Raw genomic sequence first — 25,077 nt, forward strand, 5'->3', positions numbered from 1 at the left:
TAAGGTGTCCAGTTTTTTTTATTCTTTAATTTTTATTTATTTTTTAAAATTAACGATGTGCTTATAAACCAAAAAGGTCCAGCTTCATTCTGGGACAATAATTGACTCTGATGTCTTCTTTAATAATGCATTCCCGTGAAATAACACAACTTTTTGAAGTTCTTAATTTGAATGTAGGGTCTCCAGTGTGGGAACTACTTTTTCAGGCCAATGAGCGTATATCCAGTGTAACATATACATGATATATTTCATACTTCAGTATCAACTAATGTGTATGGATGGCCTAAAAAATTTAGTGGAGCTTCTGAAATTGCTTAAAGACCATGCCCTTGTTTCACAAATGAAATTACACAGCATCTCGTAATGAATCCAATTCATCAGTTTAAGAATAAGTGTGCTTGCAAGGACAGAGTGATATGTGTATAATAGGCAACTGGGAAATAATGCAAAACTATAACTCAGTTCCAAATCCCCACGTCTTTGAAATCCTTTTATATATACCCTTGATTTACTGGTTGTAAGTAAGTCTTGCCACCCCAGGGTTTCTATACAACTAGGGGTTATGCAAATCTTTTATGCAAATACTTTTTGGTAATCAAATTTTAATCAAATCTAATTTGAATCAATGGGACCAATTTTCTAGGACAAGTCAGTGATATCGCTATTTCTCAAATCCCAAGATTCCTGCTTCCAAGATCATACAGTTGTTCTAGCCAATCTTCAACATCTCTTTTTTAGAAAGTCATTTACAATTATGAACATAATGAAAAGCCAAGTATAAAGAACACAGTGAATAAAAAGGATATTGAGAAAGAAAGAAATTACTTGCAATCTCACTGGTCAAAAATAAATGCATATGTTTCATTCATCTTATTCCTAAGCTTAGTTTTACATAGTTATGACTAAATGCATTTGTAAGTCCATATTCTGCTTTTCCATGTTAAACCATCAAAAACATTTTAGTGGCTGTATGATATTCCACCTTATGTAAGTGCCATATTATTATTTAACCACTGCTCTAATACTGGATTTTCAGGTTTCGCATTTTTTTTACAATAAATTATAAAGAATGTAAAGCATATTTGGCATATATCTTCTTAGGTATCTAGATTAATTTCTTAAAATTTATTCATTAAAGTAGGATTACTGGACCAAAGGGTATAAACAATTTTGAAGCCCTTAACTAATATTGTCAAATTGCTTCCCCAAATAATTGTAAAAAGTTGCATTCCCATTAGCAAAATACAAGAGACTTCACTTTGCACATTTGCTAACATTTAGCATTATTATACCTTTAAAATATCCAATCATCTTGTAAGAAACCCTCGAAGATTTTGATGAAAAATTTCATTTGACATCGGGGAACCATGTATTTTCTAAAATGTTTGAAACACAAAACTGCTAGTGTGGTAAAAAATTTAGAAAATTTTTGATTACTTACTCTGTAGAAAATTAAATATTCTAAAAACTATAGAATCTAAGAAAAACAAACACCTAAATTAAAACTATGAGCAAAACCAATCTCTGGTATGTGTTACTTAGGCATAATGGGAGATGAAGCTGAATTAATAATGGCCTAATTAGATAGTCAAAGCTATTTTAAAATAAAGTTTGCACTATACTGTTAAGTTCCACTTTCTAGCTTTCAATCTTTCTCTATAATTATGGATTTAAGTATGTCTCTCCTAAACAGTATCAAATGGGATTTTTTTACTACAACTTTCAATGTTGAACCTCCTTTAACAGGTAAATTTAATTCATTTACATTGTTACCCCTGACATATGATGATCCTTTGTCTATACCATCTTTCTTTTTTTTTTAAATTTTTATTTATTTGACAGAGAGAGAGACAGCGAGAGAGGGAACACAAGCAGGGGGAGTGGGAGAGGGAGAAGCAGGCTTCCCGCGGAGCAGGGAGCCCGACGTGGGGCTCGATCCCAGAACCCTGGGATCATGACCTGAGCTGAAGGCAGACACTTAATGACTGAGCCACCCAGGCGCCCCTGTCTATACCATCTTAACTATTGTTTTCATTTACTATGGTTTTTTGTTGTTGTTGTTCCTTTCCTGCCCTTAAAAATCTTATTTTGAATTTATACACCCACCTTTTAAGTGTGTAGTTAGGCTTACTATTTTAATTGGTAAACTTGAATCAATGGAATTGAATGCAAATAGTGTTATTTTTTTTACTGAACACTATATGGAAATTAGAAAAATTTAACTCAGATCACACTTTCCCATATTCCGTGTTAAGGTTGTCAATAATTTACTTCCATCTTTATTTTCTGCCTCTTCATTGGTCTCTCTCTTTTTTTTAAAGAATCAATTTTTATTTTATATTTTTAGTAGTTTACTCAGTGAGAGTTTGTGAATTGTAAGCCCTCTCCATTTCAATTGTCTGAAAATCTTTTAAATTTTGCTCTCTTGAGCAAATTTGGGTATTCTCATTCTCTTCTACATGTGTTTTAACCTCCCTTTTATATAATCACTTACTTTATCTCTCTTCCCTGTAGTCTGAGAAGTTTCATGGGATCTACATTCCAGTTGACTAATTTTCCCTTCAGCTGTATCCAAAGTTGTCTCTGATTTGATTTTTAACCTCCCACTGAGTTTTAACTTTCAATTGTTTACCTTTCTAGGCATTCATTTGATTTTTCCCCAAATCTGTCTATCCTTTTTAGAATATTCTATTCTTGCATTTGTGCTTATATATCTTTTAAAAATACAGTTTGTCTTTTTACTTTTATTTACTTTATAGTCTCACTCAGATTGCTCTGAGTCCATGTTATGAGAGTGCTGAGTAACTCACTCCCTGTGTTGTGCACTCTCTCTCGCAGCAGACTGTCCCCCTGGGTGATGTGAAACTTCGTATTGTAGTCTCATTTCCAGGAGTGGGCTATTTTTGTCAGAGACCAGTGCACTTGGGTTGTGGAAAGAACTCAAGAGAATGGCTTGTTGTTTGCTTCTGCTGGTACCCTAGAAGTTTCAGCAACTATGTTAATTACATATCTTTTGTTTTTTTATTCCCTTAGTACTGTATTTTAGACTCCATAGCAGATCTGGGTGTAGGACTGTGGTTTTATTATAGGTTTTAGTTAAGTGAAGATTTCATTTTTATTTTCTCTGTCATGAATTTTCCTGTGGCTTCCCTGGGCTGGTGGGTAAAAATTTTCTAGTTGGTCTCATAAGTGGGAGCAGCCACTTGAGACCCGGCTTTATTCAAAGGGCTCTAGATTTCAACTCTCGGCCTCAGGCTTGTGCAAATTCTGGGCCTCGGCCTCTATGCCAAAACAAAACCTCTAACTCCCAATCCCTAGGATTTACATCCATGGCCAATGCCCCTCTGGATTATTCTGGTATCCACTCATGCAGTTACCTCTCTCGTTTTGAGTTCCTATTTCATTTTGATGATTTGAGGATTTCTCTAGCTTTCCAAACTTGACTCATTCTTTCTCAGACACACATATACACACACTCCATACATGTGTATATGTATATTTTTTAAGTTTTAATATTTTACCCAATATTTCTGCATATTTTGAGTCAAAGTTATTTGTATTGAGGGAGGTGGTTAAGGAAGGAATGTGACTGAATATGACTGTTTTGAACACATTACTGAATTAGAATTGACAGTAATATGCTCTACATATTTCACATTGTATTGCTCTTAAGTATCAATTTGGCTTTTAAAATATACTACACTACATTGTCTAGGTTTCTGAATGCTACTTACCTCTATTATAAACTCTGAATTTCTCCTACCTAGCAGCATGTCTACATTTATATCAGAGTCATTTGTATACAATTTCAACTAGGAATACAATTTCAGAGGTATAGCATACTCGGTTCAATGGTAACTAGCTTTATTTTGAGATAAACGTTGCAATGTTGATGAAAGACTATTAATGCCTCAAAGACACTAATTCTCCTAAAGTAAATAAACATTAAATGATAATTCCTAATTGTCAATTGCAACTTTCTGGCTGTCTTTTTTACCTCCAATCTATTTCTTTTTTTTTTTTTTAAGATTTTATTTATTTGACAGAGAGAGACACAGCGAGAGAGGGAACACAAGCAGGGGGAGTGGGAGAGGGAGAAGCAGGCTCCCCGCTGAGCAGGGAGACCGACCCGGGGCTCGATCCCAGGACCCTGGGATCATGACCTGAGTGGAAGGTAGACGCTTAATGACTGAGCCACCCAGGCGCCCCGTCCTCCAATCTATTTCTTAATATAGACCTCGTCCTTCTTGCAAACTGAGTACTTTCACTATTAGAAAGCCTTTGTTTTCCAAAATAAGGACCAAGAGCAGTATTATTTCTTTGCAAGACTTTGGTGCAATGCTATGCCAGAAATACCCAGCTTACTGGTAAGTAGAAAGTATAACTTTCACTGTAAAATACTATCATTACACAGTGCAGCACTATCTCTGTGGTTTTTATCACTAAGGAAATCAATAGCACAGACTACAATTTTCTGTTGCTCTAGAGTAGATATAGGAGGGCAGATGAAAGAGTTTATTGACTTAGTAGGGCTGTTACTATAGCAAATCAGAATTGTAAAAGGAAATAGCTTTTTAACTGACTGATTTTAATCCAAACACTCAAATGTTTCAGTCTAACAAGAGACTTGATAAAAAATAAACAAACAAAAGAAAACAACAAAACCCTCTCTTGTAGCCTTGTTCCCTTTCCTGATTTATACAACCACTTCATGCCATCATTACTGACAAATAGCCATACATTAAAAAAAAATTCTATCAGTGTCATAAGAAACAAGCTGGATGCTAAGGGGATGCTATGTCATGAAAGTCTTAATTTGCATATGTCATGTTTGTATTTGACAAATGTCATAATTTAGTAGATGTCATTTTGTGTAACCAATTAAAGGCCCAAAGTTCCACCTTGCAGCATTGTATTTCTTGTTAAATAGGTTGCTTTGGGAATTTTAAAATATGCACAATAGAAGCAGTAGGTGTTAAATCACCCAAAGTTGAAATACAGTATTGAGAGAGGGAGAGAGGGAGAGAGATGAGGGACAGGGGGGAGAGAGAGAGAGAGAAAAACTTCAAATATTGTTACTTTTTGATCATATGAATCAATTTGTTCTCCACTAAAAGAAGAATATTAAATTATAAAAATGTTAAAAAAAAAGAATAACTTGGTGTGTGCTGTTTTTATTTTAATCCTCAACTCAAACTCATGCTTAGAGGAACAAACCCTGTATCTCTGGATTAATGGTTAGGAAAACAGCTATATTCTTTTCATTCTTGCATTTCTAATAGGAACTTGGTGAGATACACAGTAGCAGTCTGAAACTCATAACCAGAAGCTGTGCTTTACACTCAGTAGCTGCCAATTCTCAAAGAAAGCAACATACTGTGGACAGAAAAATAAGCCTGTAGGATTTTTATTCTGTGTCAGCAACGTCATTACTTATTTGTATTTTAAGTAAGGGTTTCTTTTTCAAGGGCCTTGTGTGTATAGACACTGGAAGGGAAACAGAACTTCATAAATGTGGTGAAAGTGAAATATTTTATTCTTAAATGATAAATATAAATACTTCTACACAAATATATGTGGTTCCTTGTGTTCTGCAAGCAATGTTAATATGTTATAATAAATGTCAACATCTGGTGGCTCTTAGTTAAGATCCAAAGATAGCATCCATTCATCTCTATAGGTGTGATATCAGAACAATTTTTACTACCTTAATTCATGGTCATGTAAGATGGTAAATTTTGTATATCTTAGGGCTCCTCAAAGGGGTAAGAGTTTGCAAGTATGGAAATCAAACTACCAGCTCATTAAGAAAAGCTAAGATATGAAGTCATGAAAAATGGGGACTATTTAGCCTACTCACCCATTATATTCCCGAGCCAATCTTCTATACCCATTTTTAAAATTTTTGTTTTATTAATATTACTTCCTTTAAACAAATATTAACACAAACCTAGCATTTTCAAGGACTTGTGGAGATGCTCCCACTAAGCATTTGCTGTAAATTGGTAAATCTATCTGCAGGACCATTTCCTGTGCTTTATACGTATTTCACATTCATGGACATTGGTTCGGTAATGGTCATGAATTAGGAATAAATAGCTTACTTTTTCGAAGTCATGTGATTCTACTCTGAGGAGTTTAGGGTGCCCTTTTATTCAAATAAAACTAAGGAATGGTTCCTTGGTCTGGAAAGAGTGACAGTTTCCCCATGGATATGACTAAATCACTCTTTGCTCATGAGAACGCAATATTGTGTATGTCATTTGTTAACTGGACAGTTATTATTCATTCTGGTTCCTGGGGGATTAGTTCTCTCAATTCTGAGACAGAGATAGTATACTGGCATATTACTGCATTTTTTTGTTTTGTTCGGAATTCTTAATTTCTAATATTTCCAAGAAATCCAAACGGTTAAACCTCAGGCCTTGCACCTGTCTTTTGTTTGTTCAAATTGACTTACTCTGCATGCAAAGCCCATCAGTGCAGTTCTTGGATTGCAAGACGAGGCCATCACAGTCCTTGCCTCCGTTCTTGGGGGCGGGCGCCGTGCACTCCCTCCTGCGCCAGTGCGTGCACTCGGTCCCACAGGTAGACCACTTGCTCCATGAAGTCCACCTGCCGTCCACTGCCACGCACACACACACAAAACCCAGCAGAAGGTCAGAGGGAGAAGCAGCTACTTGAGGGGGTAAGGGAGTAGAGGTCACGTGTAGATAAAACAAAATAAAACTGAAGAAGATGTCCCATCAAGGAGTACTGCATCCATGTCCACTACTGGGAAGTGAGCATGCGCGACATACATCATGAGGGTTCTGTGAACTTTCCTTCCTGGGGGCGTGACTGTGTCCTTACTGACCAAGCCACAGAATCGCTTCAAGGGAGACACAGAAACCAAAGTTGTCACCAGAAGCTGGTGAGGACCAGGAGGCACATAAAAGTAGATCATGATGGAGCCTTTTTTTTTTTCTGTTAGAAGGGAAGCTTTTGGATTTTGCATTGAGAATTAGGGGACCTCTTTTTAGATCCAAGATTTCTTCACGCATAGTGTCATGTGGGCAGTGCAAGTAAACTTGTGTGTTGATATGGAGAAGAGGTTGGTATAATGGAGAAGAAGACTATCTGTCCACTCACTGACCCATCCTTCCATGCATCCATCCATACATACCTATCATCTATCTATCTATCTATCTATCTATCTATCTATCTATCTATCTATCATCCATGTCTTAAATACTCTTTTCATTTTATTTTTTTATCCAGGCAGCTTGATTCTGTTGAGACCTTCTGCAATGCTTTGTTGAAATGACTATGTTATTTTCCATATATTATTTGATAATTCTATTCCATTATTTGATGACATATATATTTCTATTTTTATTTTACAAATAATATTTACATATATTCCTATTTTTTTACTGTGATTCAGTCATTTAGAATTGACTAACTTTCTCCCTAATTTTTGTTGCTGGCTTGTTAGTAATCGCAATGATACTGAGCTGATATATCTCTATCTTAAAACACACAACTTAAATTCTAAGTTGAAAAAAAATACAGTAAATTTCACTAAAGTCACACTTAAAATGCATTCTTAAAAAATTCTTATTTAAATAGGACAAGAATATTAAAAAGCAGTTAAATTAAAAAAATTTCCTGAAATACATAAATTATGATTATCTAGAATTCAATATAAAACAATGTCAAACATCATTTATTGAACATCTACTATACATAACATCTTACACTTATATATTCATAGTAATTATATCCATTTTAATAGTCTACATAGTTTAGGAAATCCATAGATTTCATATTCAAATTATTGTGTAAATATATTATGTATAATGTGTATAGAGATATAAACATGCCCATATGAAAAAAAATGATGAAAGCATTAATATTTCAATCATCCAGAGTTGGCTATTTAAGCAACTCCCAGCTATTTGGAGAAAAGACATTTGCTTTGACCTAGATCATCCTAAGGTACACACACACACACACACACACACACACACACACACACACACTTTTATTTCAACTCAAAATGCTCAATGCATTTTTAATTGTAGAAGTCAACACCTAGATAAAATATAGGAGAGTATAAGGTAAAATATTGAAATTCTAAACCTAGCTAAGTGTCAAAATTTGTTACACAAACAAAATCTCCCAAAGGGATACTGTTTGGATATTTGAAAATGGACACTTAGGAATACAAAATATAGATTATATTTTTCTCTACAGTTCATTCCTATAATCCATCTCTGATAATCTATCTATTAAAGGATGGATAAGACAAAAAGTAAGCTAAATAAAGAGAAGTAAGGAGACTGTTTCTAAATAACGAAATCACAAAAAAATAAAATACAAATAAATAATGAAATTGACAATGTAACAGCTACCCCAATGGAATGCACTGAATTTATGGATTATTTCAAAATAATTTTAGCTTAACTTTTTAATATATTATATAATTAAGCATTTTAGTTGGTTTTGAGTTTGGCAAATACCACCTTCAATTTGCCTAGGGTAAGAGCTGGTAACAATATGAGACAGCGAAAAAGATGCTCAGTGGCAGAGGGATGCAATCTCGCTATAGGTACCACTGCAAATAACAAAAATAGGTGACCAACGTGTGCAGATCATAAAGAGCTGACTGTATTGTATTTTCAAAATCCATTAGCCCATGTGTCACAAAGCTTTGCCTTCCTTTTAATTCATTCCAAATGTTTTGTTTGCCCTTGTCCAGAAACTGACATCAAATATCAAATATTTCAATCTAAAACATTTTCTAAATTTTAATTCCAATAATGTCCATGGCTGTCTGAAGATCAAGTGTTGTATTCCTAAAATGTGTGGCTTTCAGTGCTGCCTAAATCCCTTGAATTACAGAACCTATAATCTTGGCTCCAGCAGTTTTGTTGAGTAATAGAGAACGATTATGTCCCTAAGTGTTTAATCTCCTGTTTTATTCTATTTTGCATGTTTGGGTAATAAATTTAAGTACTGTTTGGGGGAAAAATACTTGATTTCTCAGCAGTGTAAGCATTGAATGGTATGATAGATATAAATAATGTTTATCACACATTCAGGTCAAGAATAAGGCTTTGTGTACATCCCCTAAAATATATTCCTAGAATGAGAGGACACGTTTGGAATGAGAACGCTGGTTTATTTACCTGGGCATAAGGTGGTACAGGCTATTTTCTGCACACTCTGCCCTTCACAGAAGGCACCACCATTGAGTGGTGCTGGGTTGGTGCAGGTCCTTGTGCGTTTCTGATACCCTCGTCCGCAGCGGCTATTACACACAGACCATTCTGTCCAGGTGGACCAGCCACCATTGACTGCAAGGAGGTAAATACAAAATGTGAATTACATGTGTGTTCGTGCACACACAGATACACAAACTACACACAACACATAAACAAAAACTCATCTGCTAAGTGACCATAAAAAAAATCAAAAATTTCAAAGCTAGAAGAGACCTGGAGCATCATTTCATTCAAAGTATTATCAAAGAGCAGAAGAATCTAAGCATAGAGATAAATAAAATGAATTACCCAAATTTACTCACCTACTCAGAAAAGTAAATAGAACTGTGTTCTATTTTCCTTGGCTAGTGTTCTTAAAAATATATATTCCCCTTACCTAGTCAAGCTCCAAAAATTATTTTTGACAGCTTATCACAAATAATAAATGTTTACATCCTTATGCCAAGGCTGCAGGTGGATCTGAAGCATGAGAACTGAATAAAATCATGTAGCTTTTTCTTAATAGCAGATGACTGATCAGTTTTCTTTAGCATATGTAAACTTTACAACCCTTTAAGGACTTGTAGTCAGTTTCAATAACCCAGTGAACCTGGTTAAAAAATAAAGTCTTGATATTGCTAGATTTTAAACTAATTGAGTAGCTATTTGATCGAATTGGCAATTAGTTCATGTAATTGAAATGGACACCCATGCTGTGTGTAAAGGCTCACTATGGTGTTTGATGGAGAGTTCAGTATAGGTATGACTATAAAGCCTACATTCTGATGCTATGTTCACTATTCATCTCTGGAGATCTCCTTCTAGAAAATACTCTGATATATTTTAATACTTACATTATGTGAGTTGAGATTCAATTATTGTAATTAAGCATTTGCTAACAAAAATTATTTGCTGGTAGTTAAAACCTGACACAACGAGAATGAGCGTCTGCCTCCTGATCATAAAGAAGAGGGCTAGACATTCGGGCAGCACACACTTTCTAGGTGCACATCATATGCCCGACATCTCCTCTTCTAGAAACCTATGCAGTGGGAAATCATCATGAATGTGTTATATATACAGACACAGACAAGAGTGCTTTTGCATCGCAGTTATTTTCTATATAAAGATAAATACTTGTAAACAACTGTAATGTTCAACAATAGGAAAATGGTAAAGTAGATACCTGTTCATGTGATTGACACGTAGGCAGCCATTAGAAATGGTGCTAGAGAAGTCTATTTAATAATATATGACTATTTCAGCATTATGTTTAAAGTAAAAATATATTTATACCCCCTTATTTTAAAATCTTATCTATGCATAGAAAATGCCAGTAGTATGCATATCAACCTTTTTGAAAGCTATTTTTGAATGACAAGATGACAGGATTATGGGCATTTTCTTCTTTGACCTTTTCTGTGTTTCCCTAATTTTCTAGAACGGATATGTATTTGCAATCCACAAATGGATACTAACAAAAATAAATATACACAACAGACTCGAAAACGAAATACTCATTAGATGCATATGTTTTGCTGTGGGTTTCTGGTGAGCCTCATCTAGGAGCCTTGGAAAACTGACTTTATGGGGCCATGAAAAGGACAAACAGATGGCTGATAGGCTGAGTTTCAGTCAGTGTTCCAAAAAGCAACTTAACCTGCTCAGCTTTACAAAACCAGATGTCATGGAATTGTCAGTATAAATTGCTCACTAGCGTACCGGCAGGCCAATATTGGGGGTTATACTATACGTGTACTGCTCTGGTAGGATTTTAACGAGAAATGAATAATCATAAACTTCTAGAGAAAAAAAAAAAGAATGAGAAAGTCCCAGACTTATTCTCTCATTCTACAGAGAAGGAGACACGGGCTCCCAGCATCCTGGTCGAGTGACCCATGAAGGTCAGTTAGTGGGAGAACTAGTCTGAGAGCACAAGCCTCCTGACCCCTAGTCCAATGCTGTTTTCTGAACTCAACATGCTCAAGTTCCTTGTGTTTGAGTCTTTCTAGAAACAATGTTCAGCTTGTATTTATAGCTATTGAAAGCATGCTATACACAGGAAAAGAGATTTGCATGTATATTAAACATGTATATAATGCATACGCAGAGAGTCTGTCTTCATTAGTTATCTATGATTACTACGTGCTGTGATGTGCTCCGTTTCTCTTTTGCCCTTGAAATGATGTTAATCAAGCCCTTCAGCCACTTTAGGAAAAGACAAAAAGAGGATCATTTCATTGTGACTGGAGAGAGGCAACTGCTTACAATTTAACGGAGCCATTATCTTGATGAGGAAATTCAGGCTCAGAGTACTCAGAGGATTAAAAAATAGTCTGTATCTGTCTTGTAATGAAAACGAGAGATTTAAAGCGTCCCCATATTCAGCCTTTGGAACATCACAGTGGCTCCTGTTTCTCATAACTCCTTACAGCACAAGCACCTCCATCCGAAGGGCACTATCGGCTGTAAGTACCACGAGCCAGATACTTGCCAATAGCGATCCCTCCTTCCCAGTCACCCAGACCCAAAGGCCCCTGGAATGGCCTTTGACACTAACGCAGCCATGAGGAGCTTCCTTAAGTTCCAAGCGGGTGGTGTGACACAGGCATCTCAGGTAAGAGGGACATACCCTCAAAATACTTCCCAGGTTGTTAGGTTACCTCTGATACAAGAAATCATCAAGAATATGAGGGCCTTCTGTATGTCCAACACTGTGAGAAATGCACAGACAGACAGAGTGGTCTCTCCATCTATAACGGAGCTTACCGCACAGCTGGGGAAATGAAACTACCCATAGAATGCCTGAAAGACAACTGAGCGCTAAAATGCGCAGAGAAATAAAAGCATCCCACGCTACAGCAAAATTGGAAGCGGACTGTTGAGTATTTCTGGAGAAAGGATAAGCCCCGTCGGAGATGAGCTGGACTAGAAAGGACCAGAGACTGGGAGGGAAGCTTCCGGAAGAAATCATCATGTTGAACCTTGCCACATGGTTAGGATGAGGGCCACGGGGATAGCAGTGCTTGCCTTCACTCTAAGTCTCCCTGAGGGAGAGTGTGAAGCAAATTCCAGGAAGTCAATGTTGCTCTGATGTGTTTGGGGAACAGGTCAGCTCGTTTACCTGACTGAGCCAAGGCCCACAGAAGTATGAGCAGGCTGACTCAAGCATCTCCATCTCCAAACTCACTCTGGCTCTGGGTGGTCCGGGGTATGGAGAGGGGAGGGCTTACAGAGGCAGGGACATCTGCTGGCTCTGGTGCAGGCACTCAGGAAGACTTCCTTCATCTTCCCCATCAGCTCACTGACAAGGGCTAGGAATTTCCAAGTCTAGTCTTTCTACGAGTATCGGGGAAGCTGGTAAACCTCACTGTCGGAGCCCGAAGCTGGGAGAGAGTGGTGATGAGGACTGCCAAGGGGCCTCTCTTGGATGTTTTAAATTAAAATGAGAAACGGTAGTTTGACATGAACTAGATTGAGCCTCGGACAGCTCACTCACCGTAGACTATGACAGTTGCAGTCGTGCTTTTCCTCTTGGCAACGATGTTTTTGGCAACACAAGTGTAGTTTGCAGTATCTGAGAGGCGGGCCTGCTTTATGATGAGGTTGTGATCAATGGTAATATAAAAATTCCGATCTTCAACGGGATCAATTATGTCTTCATTTTTCAACCATTCCACCTAAAGATGCACAAGAGAAATAGATAAATCCCCAGTATGGATCCTTCCATGGCAGTTTGTCCTAACTTGAGCTTTATAATTTGTATAACATTGCTTCATGCTCTGAGCTTCTGCAAACCGAGAGGAAGTAACTTTCTGAGGTCATGTTAAGTATCACTCACCTGCCAAACAGGCTGATTCTGTCTGTACTCCGTTATTCTCAAATGTCAATGAACCAATTGGGAAATATAGTGTTCAAATTGTTTTCACTTCGCCCTGCGGGCAGGAACAGGGAACGCGCACTGCCAAGTTCAGAACCCAATCAGAAATAATGGGCTAAGCATTTCAAACTCAACTCAAACCTTTTGCTATTCGATTTGTTTACTCTTGGCAACTTACTCGCTGCTTTTCACAAAAGAATGTAAAGACTATTAAAAAAAGCTCAAAAGGCATCTTAGACCTCATGTAGCTCTAATAAACCCACATTTGGATGATTTACGGGTAACCTTGCTGAAACATATGGATTAAATTTCCCCCAAAACGCACTTACATTAAAATGTAGCAAACACGTATTTGGAGATGCACTTAAGCCAAAATACTTGGAGAAAAAAAGGTTTTGTATCAACTTTCAATATAATCCAAATAGCATATACATCATACTCAAAACTTTCTTTTTGTGGATCACTAGCATCAAACCTTTGGCTCATGGTTTGCTTCTGGGAAGCCTGACCTAATACATGACTGTTCAAAACTACTGAACTAGTTTTTCCACGTAAATAACATCAATTTTGCAACAGCAATGTTATCCTTCCAGATTGAAAGGTGGGAGATATAGCTATATAAGCTTTCCTTATGGAGGATAAATTATTTCTTGTTCTATAAATTGCTGTTGCTTCTTCTTTTTTTTTTCTATGCACAGGTTTTTCCATAAAGCAAAACAACATTGATATTTGCCACACTTAAACTTTTCTTTTATAGTGATGGGATAATGGATACAAGTAATCTTTAGCAGTAGAGTGTCAATAGTGTTGCCATTTTCAAAATCTTAAGGAGTTTGGCACCGCAAGAGGTCTGGAAATTAATCTCTAAATCTGTCAGTGGGTTTGACGTGGTACAGCTCTAAATTACATCCAACATAGGGACTCCAAAATAATGCTCCTCTAATCCTTAGAAGAAGGGCCACAATTTAAAGGGAAAAACAAAACCCAACAACAACCCTGAAATAAACGTATGAGGATGTAGATGAGAGCAACTATTTGTAGTGATATGAATTTTGAAATGGCAAAACGTTCTTGGTATTTACACTACGGTAGTAAGAAACAGAATGGAATCCATCTAAAACAGTGGGGTTTGAAAACATGCATTTTGTTTCCAACTACAGACAGCACATTCAGTCAGGGCCATGCTTGGATATATCTGATCAGAGAGTCATACTCTCTGGACCTGGATTTTCTCAAAATTTGGCCGTATGTGTATAGTAGTATGATCTCACTAGAAGCGCAAGAGGGAAGGTAGCAAAATTCATACTGCTACAAAGTAGGACAATAATGATCAATTATCATTAATTATCATTGATGATAACTGAAAGTGGACATTAATTTTTTAATCTAATCTTTAGGTAGGCATATCTATGCCATTCTAAAGAAAGCTTTCCACTTATAGAAGGCACTGTTGGGCTCCCCCAAGTTGGTCTTGGATCCACTGTGTGTGTGCATGTGTGTGTGTGTGTGTGTGTGTGTGTGTGTGTGTGAGTGTGCTCTTAGTACTTTCCTTTCAAGGACCCATAATTGCTACTCTTTCCTTGAAAGATGGGTCTCAGACTGCTGGACCCTGCCTGGAAATGCCTAGGGGTTCACAGCTCCCCTGCCCCACAACCTACCCCCACTCAGCCATTGTCTCATGGGTGTGGAAATATGCTTTGTATCCAACTGGGGTCAGAATCCGAGCTGCTACTCTCCAGACTTCCCCTGCGGGATGAGGCTGAAGCTATCTCCTTGAGGTGTCACCTGCATGTCCACACTTACTGGGCTTCTCGTTTTCTGTCTAGTATGCTCCACCCACCTGTAAGGTTCTCTCTCCTATGGATGCTTCCATAAAAAAAAAACCTCTTGCATTCAAATCTTGGCCTCATGGTTTGTTTCTGGAGAATCCGACCTAACCCATGACTGTTGAAAACTATGGTTTCTTCTACTTAAATCACATCAATTAATAACAGTGATAATATCCTGATCATAAGTGACATTAAGAGATCCCAAGGGATATTGCAAACCACTTGTTTATTTGAAAGTTTATTAGATGGAAGAAAAAGAGCGATCTGCACAATTGACAAGATCTAAAAAGACCTCCATGATTATTGGGTAAACCATCTTTACTTTCAAATACATCACTCCACATTTTTCTCAAGTCTCTTGCCAGTGCTAGAGCAGTGACTATGACCTGAGTTTTGAGGGCCCCTGAAGAACCCCAGAAGTACAGAAGTACTGAGGACGCCCTCAGGGTCCTGGGGGGGCCACTGCCCTCCTCCCCAACTCTGGCTTTAACCAGAGAAGCTCGGCTTTGCTCTGTCTTCCACACCGGGTTCACTTGTAATGCCTTTGGTTAAAGAAACAGAGGGTTCACTACTGCTTAGAAATAGCCATAGGCATGGAGAGGTGAGCCGTGGCCTCCTCCAGCTTCTGGTAGCTCCCCTACCCCTGTTCCCTTCATGCCAGTACTCCCAGCTGCCGCAACATCCTGCTTTGAGACCACATTTCCACAAGAAGCTCAGGTCATCACTCACCGCCCACACTAGAATCCTCATACTGCTTGGCGCATCCCCATCTCCCGCCCTGCAAAAGTCTCGACAGCCTTCCAAGCTTCTTTGGAAGGCAGTAGCAAAATACTCCAAAATTTCAAACTCTTTTTAGATTGTTTTCTTCATTTTTCTTTAACTAAAACTTAGCTCTTCATGATGCTACTGTGTTTTTTTCTGGGGTTCTCTCACGTGGTGGCTGCTTGATTTCCCAAATCCAAATTACAGTGGGCCTGGGGGTAAGTGTCCTCCTTGTTCTGCCCTGTCTATTCTAGACCATTCTCTCCAAACAGCTTTGCTTTGAATCTCATGTCATCAGATTATGTCACCCACTTTCTATATTTTTTGTAGTCATCTATAGACCTCTGTACTCACAGTCATTTTATCCAGCACATTTTCTGTCATAATTTCTAATGATTTTAATAACCCGACAAACATGACACTTTCCAATTTTGGCCTCTCAAGTACACAGCACTCCTTCCTGCCATGATCTTGGTCTCTAAGACACTCACACTTAAAGGCCAAAGACTTTCAATCCTGGCCTCACTGTAGACTAATTTGGACGTTCATAATATATCAATTCTACAGCCAATCCAGAGAAATTAAATCTAACCCACAGAAACGCTGACTCACCATCAAGACTGTTCTAGCACCCATATTTTTTAAACTCCTCAAGGGGCTGTGACTTACTGCTAGGGTTGAGGAGTACCACTCTAGCTAATGTTCTCTCAAATGAGATCCCTGACAAGAAGCATCTACGTCACCTGGAAGCCTGACAGAAATGCAGAATCTCAGGTCTGCCCAAGTACACTTACTGAATCAAAATGTGCATCTCAACAAGAAATTCAGGGATTTATATGCACATTAAAGTTGGAGAACCACCAGTCTAGCTCTTGTCCTTACCATTGATTGTAAACCCTCTGAAACCCAAGTTCAGTTATCACCTCTTTCTACTCTTCCCTGTCTTTCTGGTTTACTCCCCCTAGGACCCCTATTTTGACTCCCTTTCACCAGGACCCACAAATCTACTAAACTTCCCAATGTTATCTCTCACCCCTCTCACGTTACCTCTTCTCTCTTCACTACTTTTTTTTTTTTTTAAAGATTTTATTTATTTATTTGACAGATAGATAGCACAAATAGGCAGAGTGGCAAGCAGAGGGAGAGGGAGAAGCAGGCTCTCCGCTGAGCAGGGAGCCGGATGCGGGGCTCGATCCCAGGACCCCAGGATCATGACCTGAGCCGAAGGTAGCCGCTTAACTGACTGAGCCACCCAGGCACCCCTTCTCTCTTCACTACTTTTCAATGGCCATATCCAAATTCTCAAAATCCCTTGCCTTATATTCTCAGCTCCCCCATCCCTCTCCTTCCTTAAGGCACTCACTTGGCTACTCTTCCCTGACACCACCTTCAGAGACTCGCAGCAGAATGTGGCTGTGCACAGCCATGTCGAGTAGGCTCATCTTAAATTCATGATAACACAATGCAAGTGGGCTCTTAATTCTGCCAAAAAATCATACTACATTTTCATCATCTGTTCATGGTCCCATCCTCCTAGACAGCTATTTCACACCTTCTCCTCTCCCCCTAAACACTACCTCCCTCTCTATCCTCACTTTCAGCTGATGACCACGATTTCTCCTTCACTGAAAAAAGTGACAATCACAAGACAGTTTCCACAACTCCCACTACCCACCTCCCCACCCCTATTCTGCACCCTCTCTCTGGTTACTGGTCAGCTCCCACTGGTCCGTGCTCCCACCCATCACCTCTCATTTGTATTCTGCATCCCACTCCCTTGTGCCTGGTCAAGGGCAAGCCCCTGCAGTGTTCCTCTCTGTCTCTTAAATCATTAATATTCCCTCTACACAGAATCATTTCCATCAGCCTACAGACATGCAAGTATTTTTCACAACTTAAAACCCTCCCCACTCGTTTCTGCCTGTAGTCACCTCCACATTTCTTTGCTCACCTGACAAAAGGCCTTGGATACTTTTGATACTTCCTCTCTCCGTTTCCTGACCTCTTCCTGTCTGCTGAATCTATTCTAATGCACATTCAGCTGCACCCTTTCACCCGCACTGCTCTTTCCAAAGCCACCAATCACTTTCACTTTGTTAGGTGTACTGGTGAGGTGCTTGTACTTAACTCATGTGACTATGCAGCAGGTTGGACCCTGCTGGGTTCTCCCTCCTCCTCCTCACTTGCTTTCTTGGCCAGGGCACCCCATCCCCCACAGCTTCCTGGAGCGGAAATCTATTCCCCTCTAGAGCCTGTGTCCCTGCACCTCTTCTGTTTTTCTATTTTCTATCTATATTCATTGCCTTGGTGAGCTCATCCCGTCTCATGCAGATACAAATCTTTATCTCCAGCCTAGACCCCGCCCCTGAACTCCAGACTCATATATCCAACTGCCTTCTTTCAGCTCCACTGGGGTGTCTAAGAACCACCTTCTGAACTGCACTTCCAGCTCTGCTCCGCCCCCAGCTTTCCCCATCTTAGTTAATGCCAACTCTCTCCGCCCAGTTACTTAGACAAATACCTCAGACTTGGCCTTGACTCCTCTCTACCTCTCTCTTTGCCGCTGGAAGTCAGAGCAGCATGTTGGGATCTGACCACTTTCTGTCCCTTCACTACCACCTGGTTCAAGCCACCATCATTTCCCTCTTGGATTACTGCAGCAACTTCTTGTCTTGTCTTTTCCCTTTGGCCATCCACAGTCTATTCTCAGCACAGTAGAGTGATCCTCAAACTCTAAGTTGGATCATGCTGCTCCTCATCTCCAGCCCTCCAATGGCTCCCTATCTTGCTTTGTGCCAAAACCAAACCCACCAGGCCCAGCATCACCAGGACCCCTGACCTCTCTGAGATCACCTTGTTTACTTTCTCTCTTCTCTCATCTCCTTAGCATGTTGGCCCCTCCGGTGGTCCGCACACACATCAGTGCTGCCCCTGCCTTGTGGATATTGAGTCTGCTGGTGAACCTGCCTGAAATAATCTCTCCCTTCCCCAGGTATCTGCATAATTTGCTCCTTTCCCTTCTTCAGGTCTTGAGATGTCACTTTCTTAGTGAGCCATTTCCTGATTTACCTTTAAAATTGCAACATCTCTCTCTGCCTATACCCCCAATCTCTCACCCTCTTTTCTTTATTTTTGGCATGGCACTTCTCACCATCTCAGATAGTCTATATTTTACTTAGTAGTTGTCTCCTCCACCAGAATTAAAGCTCCGCAAATTCTGATCTATTTTTGATCAATGTTATATTGCTGTGGCCTTAAACTGGCATATAGTAAGTGCTTAGTTAGTATTTGCTGAATGTATGAACAGAAATAAGATATGTAGTGGGATCAAGTCTGTTATACACACTTTTAGATCTCTATAAAGTTGCTGCTTTCACTGGAAAACTTAATATTAAATATATTTAGTGAGTGCCATTTTAAATATCCCTTCTAACTAAGTTCTACTGGAGATTAAGAACACAAATCTCTACTGCTTAAGGTGAAATCCTTCAGAGCTGGCCTGGCCTCCAAATGGACTCAATGGAGAAATCGTAAGATAGAAGAGCACCTCTAGAATTATGCTAGGAGACCCCCAATGTCTCACTATTATTTCTGAGTCTAAAGTGTTGTGTGACCAGCATGTTTTAACTAAGGCATCTTTGAAAGTGGCATACCCCTCTAGCGCACATTATACCTGCATGTCTGCTGGAGAAGCAAAAGAGGGTGTTTGAGTAATTATTGCAGACTTCATCTGGTAAACACAGGATCTAGGTGATCATGGTAAATCTGGGCCTAAAATCCAGTTTCCTAAGAACTTTAATTTTTAATAAACAGAGATCTCGGTAGGCACCTTGTTTTTTTCAATTCCATTCCACAGACACTGAGTACCTACATGTGATGCATGGTGTCAAGTGCTGGGGGAGAAAGGGACAAATCAGATAAGTGCTTGCAATGCATGAGAATAATTGTTTATCATGTAAGAGGTTGTCTAAATCAGCAAGGGAAATCAATACAAATCTTTATAAATATATCTTTTTATTAAAAAAAAATACATCCTTTTCATGCAGTGTCTCCAGAACCCAACAGCACCAGATAAAGTGACATTCTTCCATTTGAAGTAATTTCATAGTGAATCTCCTTACAAAAACTGTATGTGAAATCCCAAGAAACAGTAAAGAATCTTTTGTTGTGTTAGGATTTTATTGCATTGGATAGTAATTAATTATATTGTTGCAATGCTATTTATTTGTAAGCTAATCTTGGTTAATCAGGAGTCAGTACTTTGGTCTGGCCTCTGAATTCTGTTCCTGTTTTGCTCATTTCAATGCTTCTTGTTGATTTCACCCTGAGCTGTGGCTTCCTCCCATCCCTCCCCATTTAGCAAACCCTCTGATTTATACATGGGAGAAGTCTTTCTGAGTTAGAAGTTATTTTTAGCTATGAATAAAACATTCAAGAAGAGAGAAAAATAGGTTGTAGTTCAGAAAACAATAAAAGGCTTTGCCCATAAACCATAACTTGTTGTCAGTGCTGCAGTAAGACAAAGTAGCGTTTCTGTCCTTGTGACTCAGTAACTGCAGTCTTTTCAATAATTTGGGGCACATTTGAAGTAATTGACTCAAGTGTTTATAAAGAAATGGGAATTTATTAACAGGTAATAAAAATAGTTACAGGGCAATGTTAGGACGTCCTATTTGCATATTCTGTTGTTATGTTTGCTGTTGATTAATCCCACTGTGTGCAATTGAAAATCTTACTTTAAGAAGCAGTTCCTAAAGTACCAGCTGAGAGGGTTGTTCTCAAACCTGACTGCCTGGGTTCCAAATCAAACTCTGTCGCCTCTGTGTCTCTCTTGGGTAAGTTCCTTATCTTCTCCCTGCCTCCGGGTCCTCATTTATAAAATGAGGGTAATCCTCAAATGCATTCCATAAGGTTTGTAAAGATCAGATGTAAAGATCGAGTCCCGCATCAGGCTCCCAGCTCCGTGGGGAGTCTGCTTCTCCCTCTGCCTTTGCCCCCCTCTCTCTCGCTGTCTCTCATGAATAAATAAATAAAAATATTTATAAAAATAATAAATAAAAACAAAAAGGAAAGTATCTTGATGTCTGAATTCCGTTCGCTTTCTCTGACATTTTTTATTGAGGTAAAGTCAACTCACCATTAGATTATAACTCTTTAAGATTGTACTAGATATATATAAATGATTAAGTATTAAATTGGCCAATCTAGTTTGTATGCTAAACCTAAATACATATTTCCATTTAAACTTTGTGAATCCATAAGTCTAGAGATGTCATTAGCATGTGTGTGCTTTAGAGAAAGTATAACATGGCATTTTAATCAGTCTGCATAAATATTATTTTCTAATTCTTTTAGGTTATAAGCAAATCCTCACACTAGATTAATTTTTTAAAGGCATAAGTAGAATAGATTTTTAATAAAAAAAATTTTAGCAAGATTAATTTGAGAAATAGTCACTATTGTACCTGATAATAAGGCATAAATGAGAGGCAATTTATATATTACTATTACTTTTACCTAGACCCAAACCATCCACATTTTTATACTTTTGATTTTACCTGAGTTTCCCAGTTGTGTTTTCCTGCTGCTTCAAGTTAGTCATCATTGCTTGTTCTTTCTTCTTTTAACATTCAAAATGTTTGTCATGTGTTTTTAAGTCACAATTACAGCTCGATATGGTACATTATATACAGAGAAAAGAAAAAGAACAGCTTAACACTGGTTTCATGAAATTGACTGGCTCCAAATAGAGAACTAGCCACTTGGTCAGGTTTCAAGTTTTCATGTTAAATATTAATATTCTTTTTAAAAAAGATTTTATTTATTTGAGAGAGAGAGATCGCACAAGTGGGGGTGAGGGGCAGATAGAGAGAGAGAGAGAGAGAATCTCAAGCAGATTCTCCACTGAATGCAGAGCCCAATGCAGGGCTCTATCCCACGACACCGAGATCATGACCCGAGTCAAAACCTAGAATGGGATGCTTAAATGACTGAGCCACCCAGGTGCCCCTAAAAATTAATCTTCTAAAAAAACAAAATGGATTCTTAAAGAAACTAAGGAATAAATGATTCTCCAAGCATATTCTTATTTTCCATAAACAACTTGACCCTCACAACATGAAAATAATTTTACATTTGTCTACTTAATGAAATGTGTTTTTTTTGACACACTCATTTCTTTCTCCATACCCTGTGATGTCCAATCTATCCTCAATCTCTCCCTCTCCCTCTCTTTTTAGTAATAAGCCGTTTCTTGTTTTTACTGTCTGGACCTGTATAGCCCCCAAATTTGATTATGCACGTAGAATTCCAAGCTACCTATTTGTGTGCGTGTGGGGGGGGCGGGGAGTGAAGAATAGATAACATAAAATGGTCATCACTTGTTCTTTTAATGACATCAGTCTCTACCCCACCTCCACCCCCAGACAATAGCAAACACATCTTTGGATTTAACACATTTATCTAGGTTCCCAAGAGAGGGAATTTCCTTCTGGTCACCTGCTCTCACCATGACCCCAAGTTCAGGAGTGACTATCCTGAGCTCTCTTCTCTGTTTCTCTTTCTCTCCACACAGAGAAGATTCTGGGGCAGCTGGACCGGTCAAATAGGAAAGGAAAGGTAGATATGATGGCTCATGCTGTGGTTATGGTACAGCTGCAAGCTTTAGGGTGGCAGAAGTAGGGGATGTATTCTGGAGGGGGAGAGGGTGCCCTGTGGTCCCTAATGTGAATCATGACCTGGTTTAAGAAAGAGTTCCAAAGCAGAACATTTTCCTTGCACTGAAATTGGGAGGGCAGGGAATGGGGTGAGAAGGATGAAATGTGTTGGCGAGGAGTGAAAAAACAGAAAACAATGAGCTGGTATGGAGTATTTCAGGCACGGAGCTAGGTCCTTTAGATACATAATCTGTATTCCTCACAGCTGTTCTGTGAGGGAGGTATGTATAGACCCATTTTTCAGATGAGGAGAATGAAGTTCAGAGAGAGGAACCGGTGCAGGCTTACAAAGCTCGAGAAGGAGCACAGATCTGGATGTTGGACTGCCTGAGCCCTGGGCTCTTGTTTGCCTATTAAAGCAAGAACCGGGAGGAAGCCACCATAGAGCTACAGACATGAGCATCCATGGAGGGGGCTCCAGATCATGTGGTGGTAGCTAGAAGAAGCTGGGACAGCAAGAACATGTTAGTTACGCCAGGACATGGACCCGGGCTAGCCTCTAGCTAGCGCTCTGTAGGGAAACAGTTATTACCACCACCCTGCTCACTCTTAGAGGACAAACACAGGTTCACTTTCAGAGCCAACACTACGACTGGGTGGGTGCACTTCGACTTCAGGCGCATCAGGAAAGAATCCTTGTTCTTGAAAGATGCACCTCAAATTTGGCAGTGACTTGAAATGTCTTTAGGAGGGGCTAGTTTTTAATCCCATCCTTACAAGGTTCTCTTTATATGCAAATGACCTGAGAAATAACATCTTGATCTAAACCATATAAAATATTACAAAACTTGGCATATAAGTGACTAAGGGAAAATTATTTTCAGTTTAAAGAAGAGTTTGAGGGGCGCCTGGGTGGCTCAGTCGTTAAGCGTCTGCCTTTGGCTCAGGTCATGATCCCAGGGTCCTGGGATCGAGCCCCGCATCAGGCTCCCTGCTCAGCCGGAGCCTGCTTCTCCCTCTCCCACTCCCCCTGCTTGTGTTCCCTCTCTAGCTGTGTCTCTCTGTCAAATTAATAAATAAAACCTTTAAAAATAAATAAATAAATAAATAAATAAATAAATAAATAAATAAGAGTTTGAAGGCACATGGATTTCAAACTGGAAATCAAGTAACCAACAATATGCAAAAATTTTCTAAGGGGTACACAAACAGAAACATATTTAAGGGAATCTGTATTTATATCTTTAACTTCCATATACACTTCATCCTAAAACCGATTGCCCTGAAAACGTGTCCTCTGCTTTTCCAAAATGAAGGCATCTCCCGCATCCCAATCTTCCCAAGATACGTCGTATGAGGGGGTAAACGGCTCTAGGGCGGCACAAGTCAGGTGCAAACTAACTGGGAGGATTAGTGTGGTATTTGAGATAGTAAGGGACTATAATGACAGGGTGACAAACTCTTTAGCAAATCAGGTCATTACAATTCTTGGCATTCATCAAAATGGAAGGAGGCCCTAATATGCCACTAATGGGTCCCTGAACATGATAGGTGATAATAAAACACTATCTGATTTAGTGCCTTTACTAGGTTCAAAGACTTTTATAAATTAAAATTTAAATTTAATAAGCAAAAGGAACATCCAGTGCAAAATGAAAGATACTTAAAATGTTTTTAATGTGCACATTTTTTACCTAACAGCATTCCATCAAATTCTATCCCTAAAAAAACCTCCTATGTGCACATATCCATATGCTATGACTCACCTGTGTTAAATCTAACTGAACACTCTGTGGTCTGTTATTTTCTTAAGCAACGTGCTCCGTGGCAAGGATGCTGAGCAACGTGAGACAGTTCTGTAAAGGGCAATCTTCATATTGTGAGACCTTGTTCAACATTCAATCAAGAAAAGGCAAACACAAATAAGGTCATCTTCCTCTAGTGAAAAATGTTAGGAAATGGGAAAAGGAGCAAGTTTCTGTAGAAGGCGTTTGCCCCACTTGTGAGACCAATTCCCACTTCCGCCTCATAGAATCTTGCACTCAGGAGCTGCACTCACTGCTCACTTTGTCCCCCTCTGACTTGAGGCCCCGGGTCATCAATATATTACTCAATATTTTTTGTGATCTTCCTTAATCTAAGCAGATGACATATGTCTTTTTTTTTTTTTTTTTTTAACAGACCAAATAAGGCCAAAAGATATAAACTCCTCTCAAAGCTCTTCCTTCCTTCCGTGTCAGGTCACCCACAAACACACACATGTCCCCTGTCCATCCTAAAAACCAACCAACAAGGAAATTACTCTGTGACACACCTGCTCTTCTCAGCCTCACTTTCATCTCCTCTCTCCCTTGGTGGCTAAACTGTCCTCACTATTCATCTGCCCATTGACCCTTCAATTTAGAGCTGTCTGGATTCACGCTCACCACTCAAACTGCACTTTCAGAGGTGACCAGCGACCTCCCTCGCTGCCCCGTCCAACAAACCAACAGCATCGTCTTTCCCTATGCCACTCTTGTACCATGTAATTAGCTGTTCTTTCTCAAACCTCTTTCCCTGGTCCCTTTATTTTATCCACCATAGTTCACACTGTCCTCCGCAGGGCTCTCTCTTTCATTTTCTCTTTTAACTTTATAGCGGTGGTTCCCAACTTTTGTGCATCAGAATCACCCAGGGAGGTTTTAAGACCTGCTCCTGCCTGG

The 25,077-nt window shown here is 39.0% G+C and overlaps 1 protein-coding gene across 2 annotated transcripts in view; it reads right to left on the reverse strand.

Annotated features, from left to right (window-relative positions):
* Window positions 1–25,077, reverse strand: part of UNC5C (unc-5 netrin receptor C) — a 351,172-nt gene that overhangs the window by 62,518 nt on the left and 263,577 nt on the right. For both annotated transcript variants that reach the window (XM_078068990.1, XM_078068989.1), the window contains exons 5-7: window positions 12,748–12,928; window positions 9,174–9,341; window positions 6,461–6,625 (exon numbers count right to left, since the gene is read on the reverse strand). In XM_078068990.1, coding sequence (XP_077925116.1) covers window positions 6,461–6,625; window positions 9,174–9,341; window positions 12,748–12,928 — 514 coding nt within the window. The remainder of the gene's footprint in view (window positions 1–6,460; window positions 6,626–9,173; window positions 9,342–12,747; window positions 12,929–25,077) is intronic.

This window comes from Halichoerus grypus, chromosome 3, assembly GCF_964656455.1.
Source record: "Halichoerus grypus chromosome 3, mHalGry1.hap1.1, whole genome shotgun sequence".
Lineage (NCBI taxonomy): Eukaryota > Metazoa > Chordata > Mammalia > Carnivora > Phocidae > Halichoerus > Halichoerus grypus.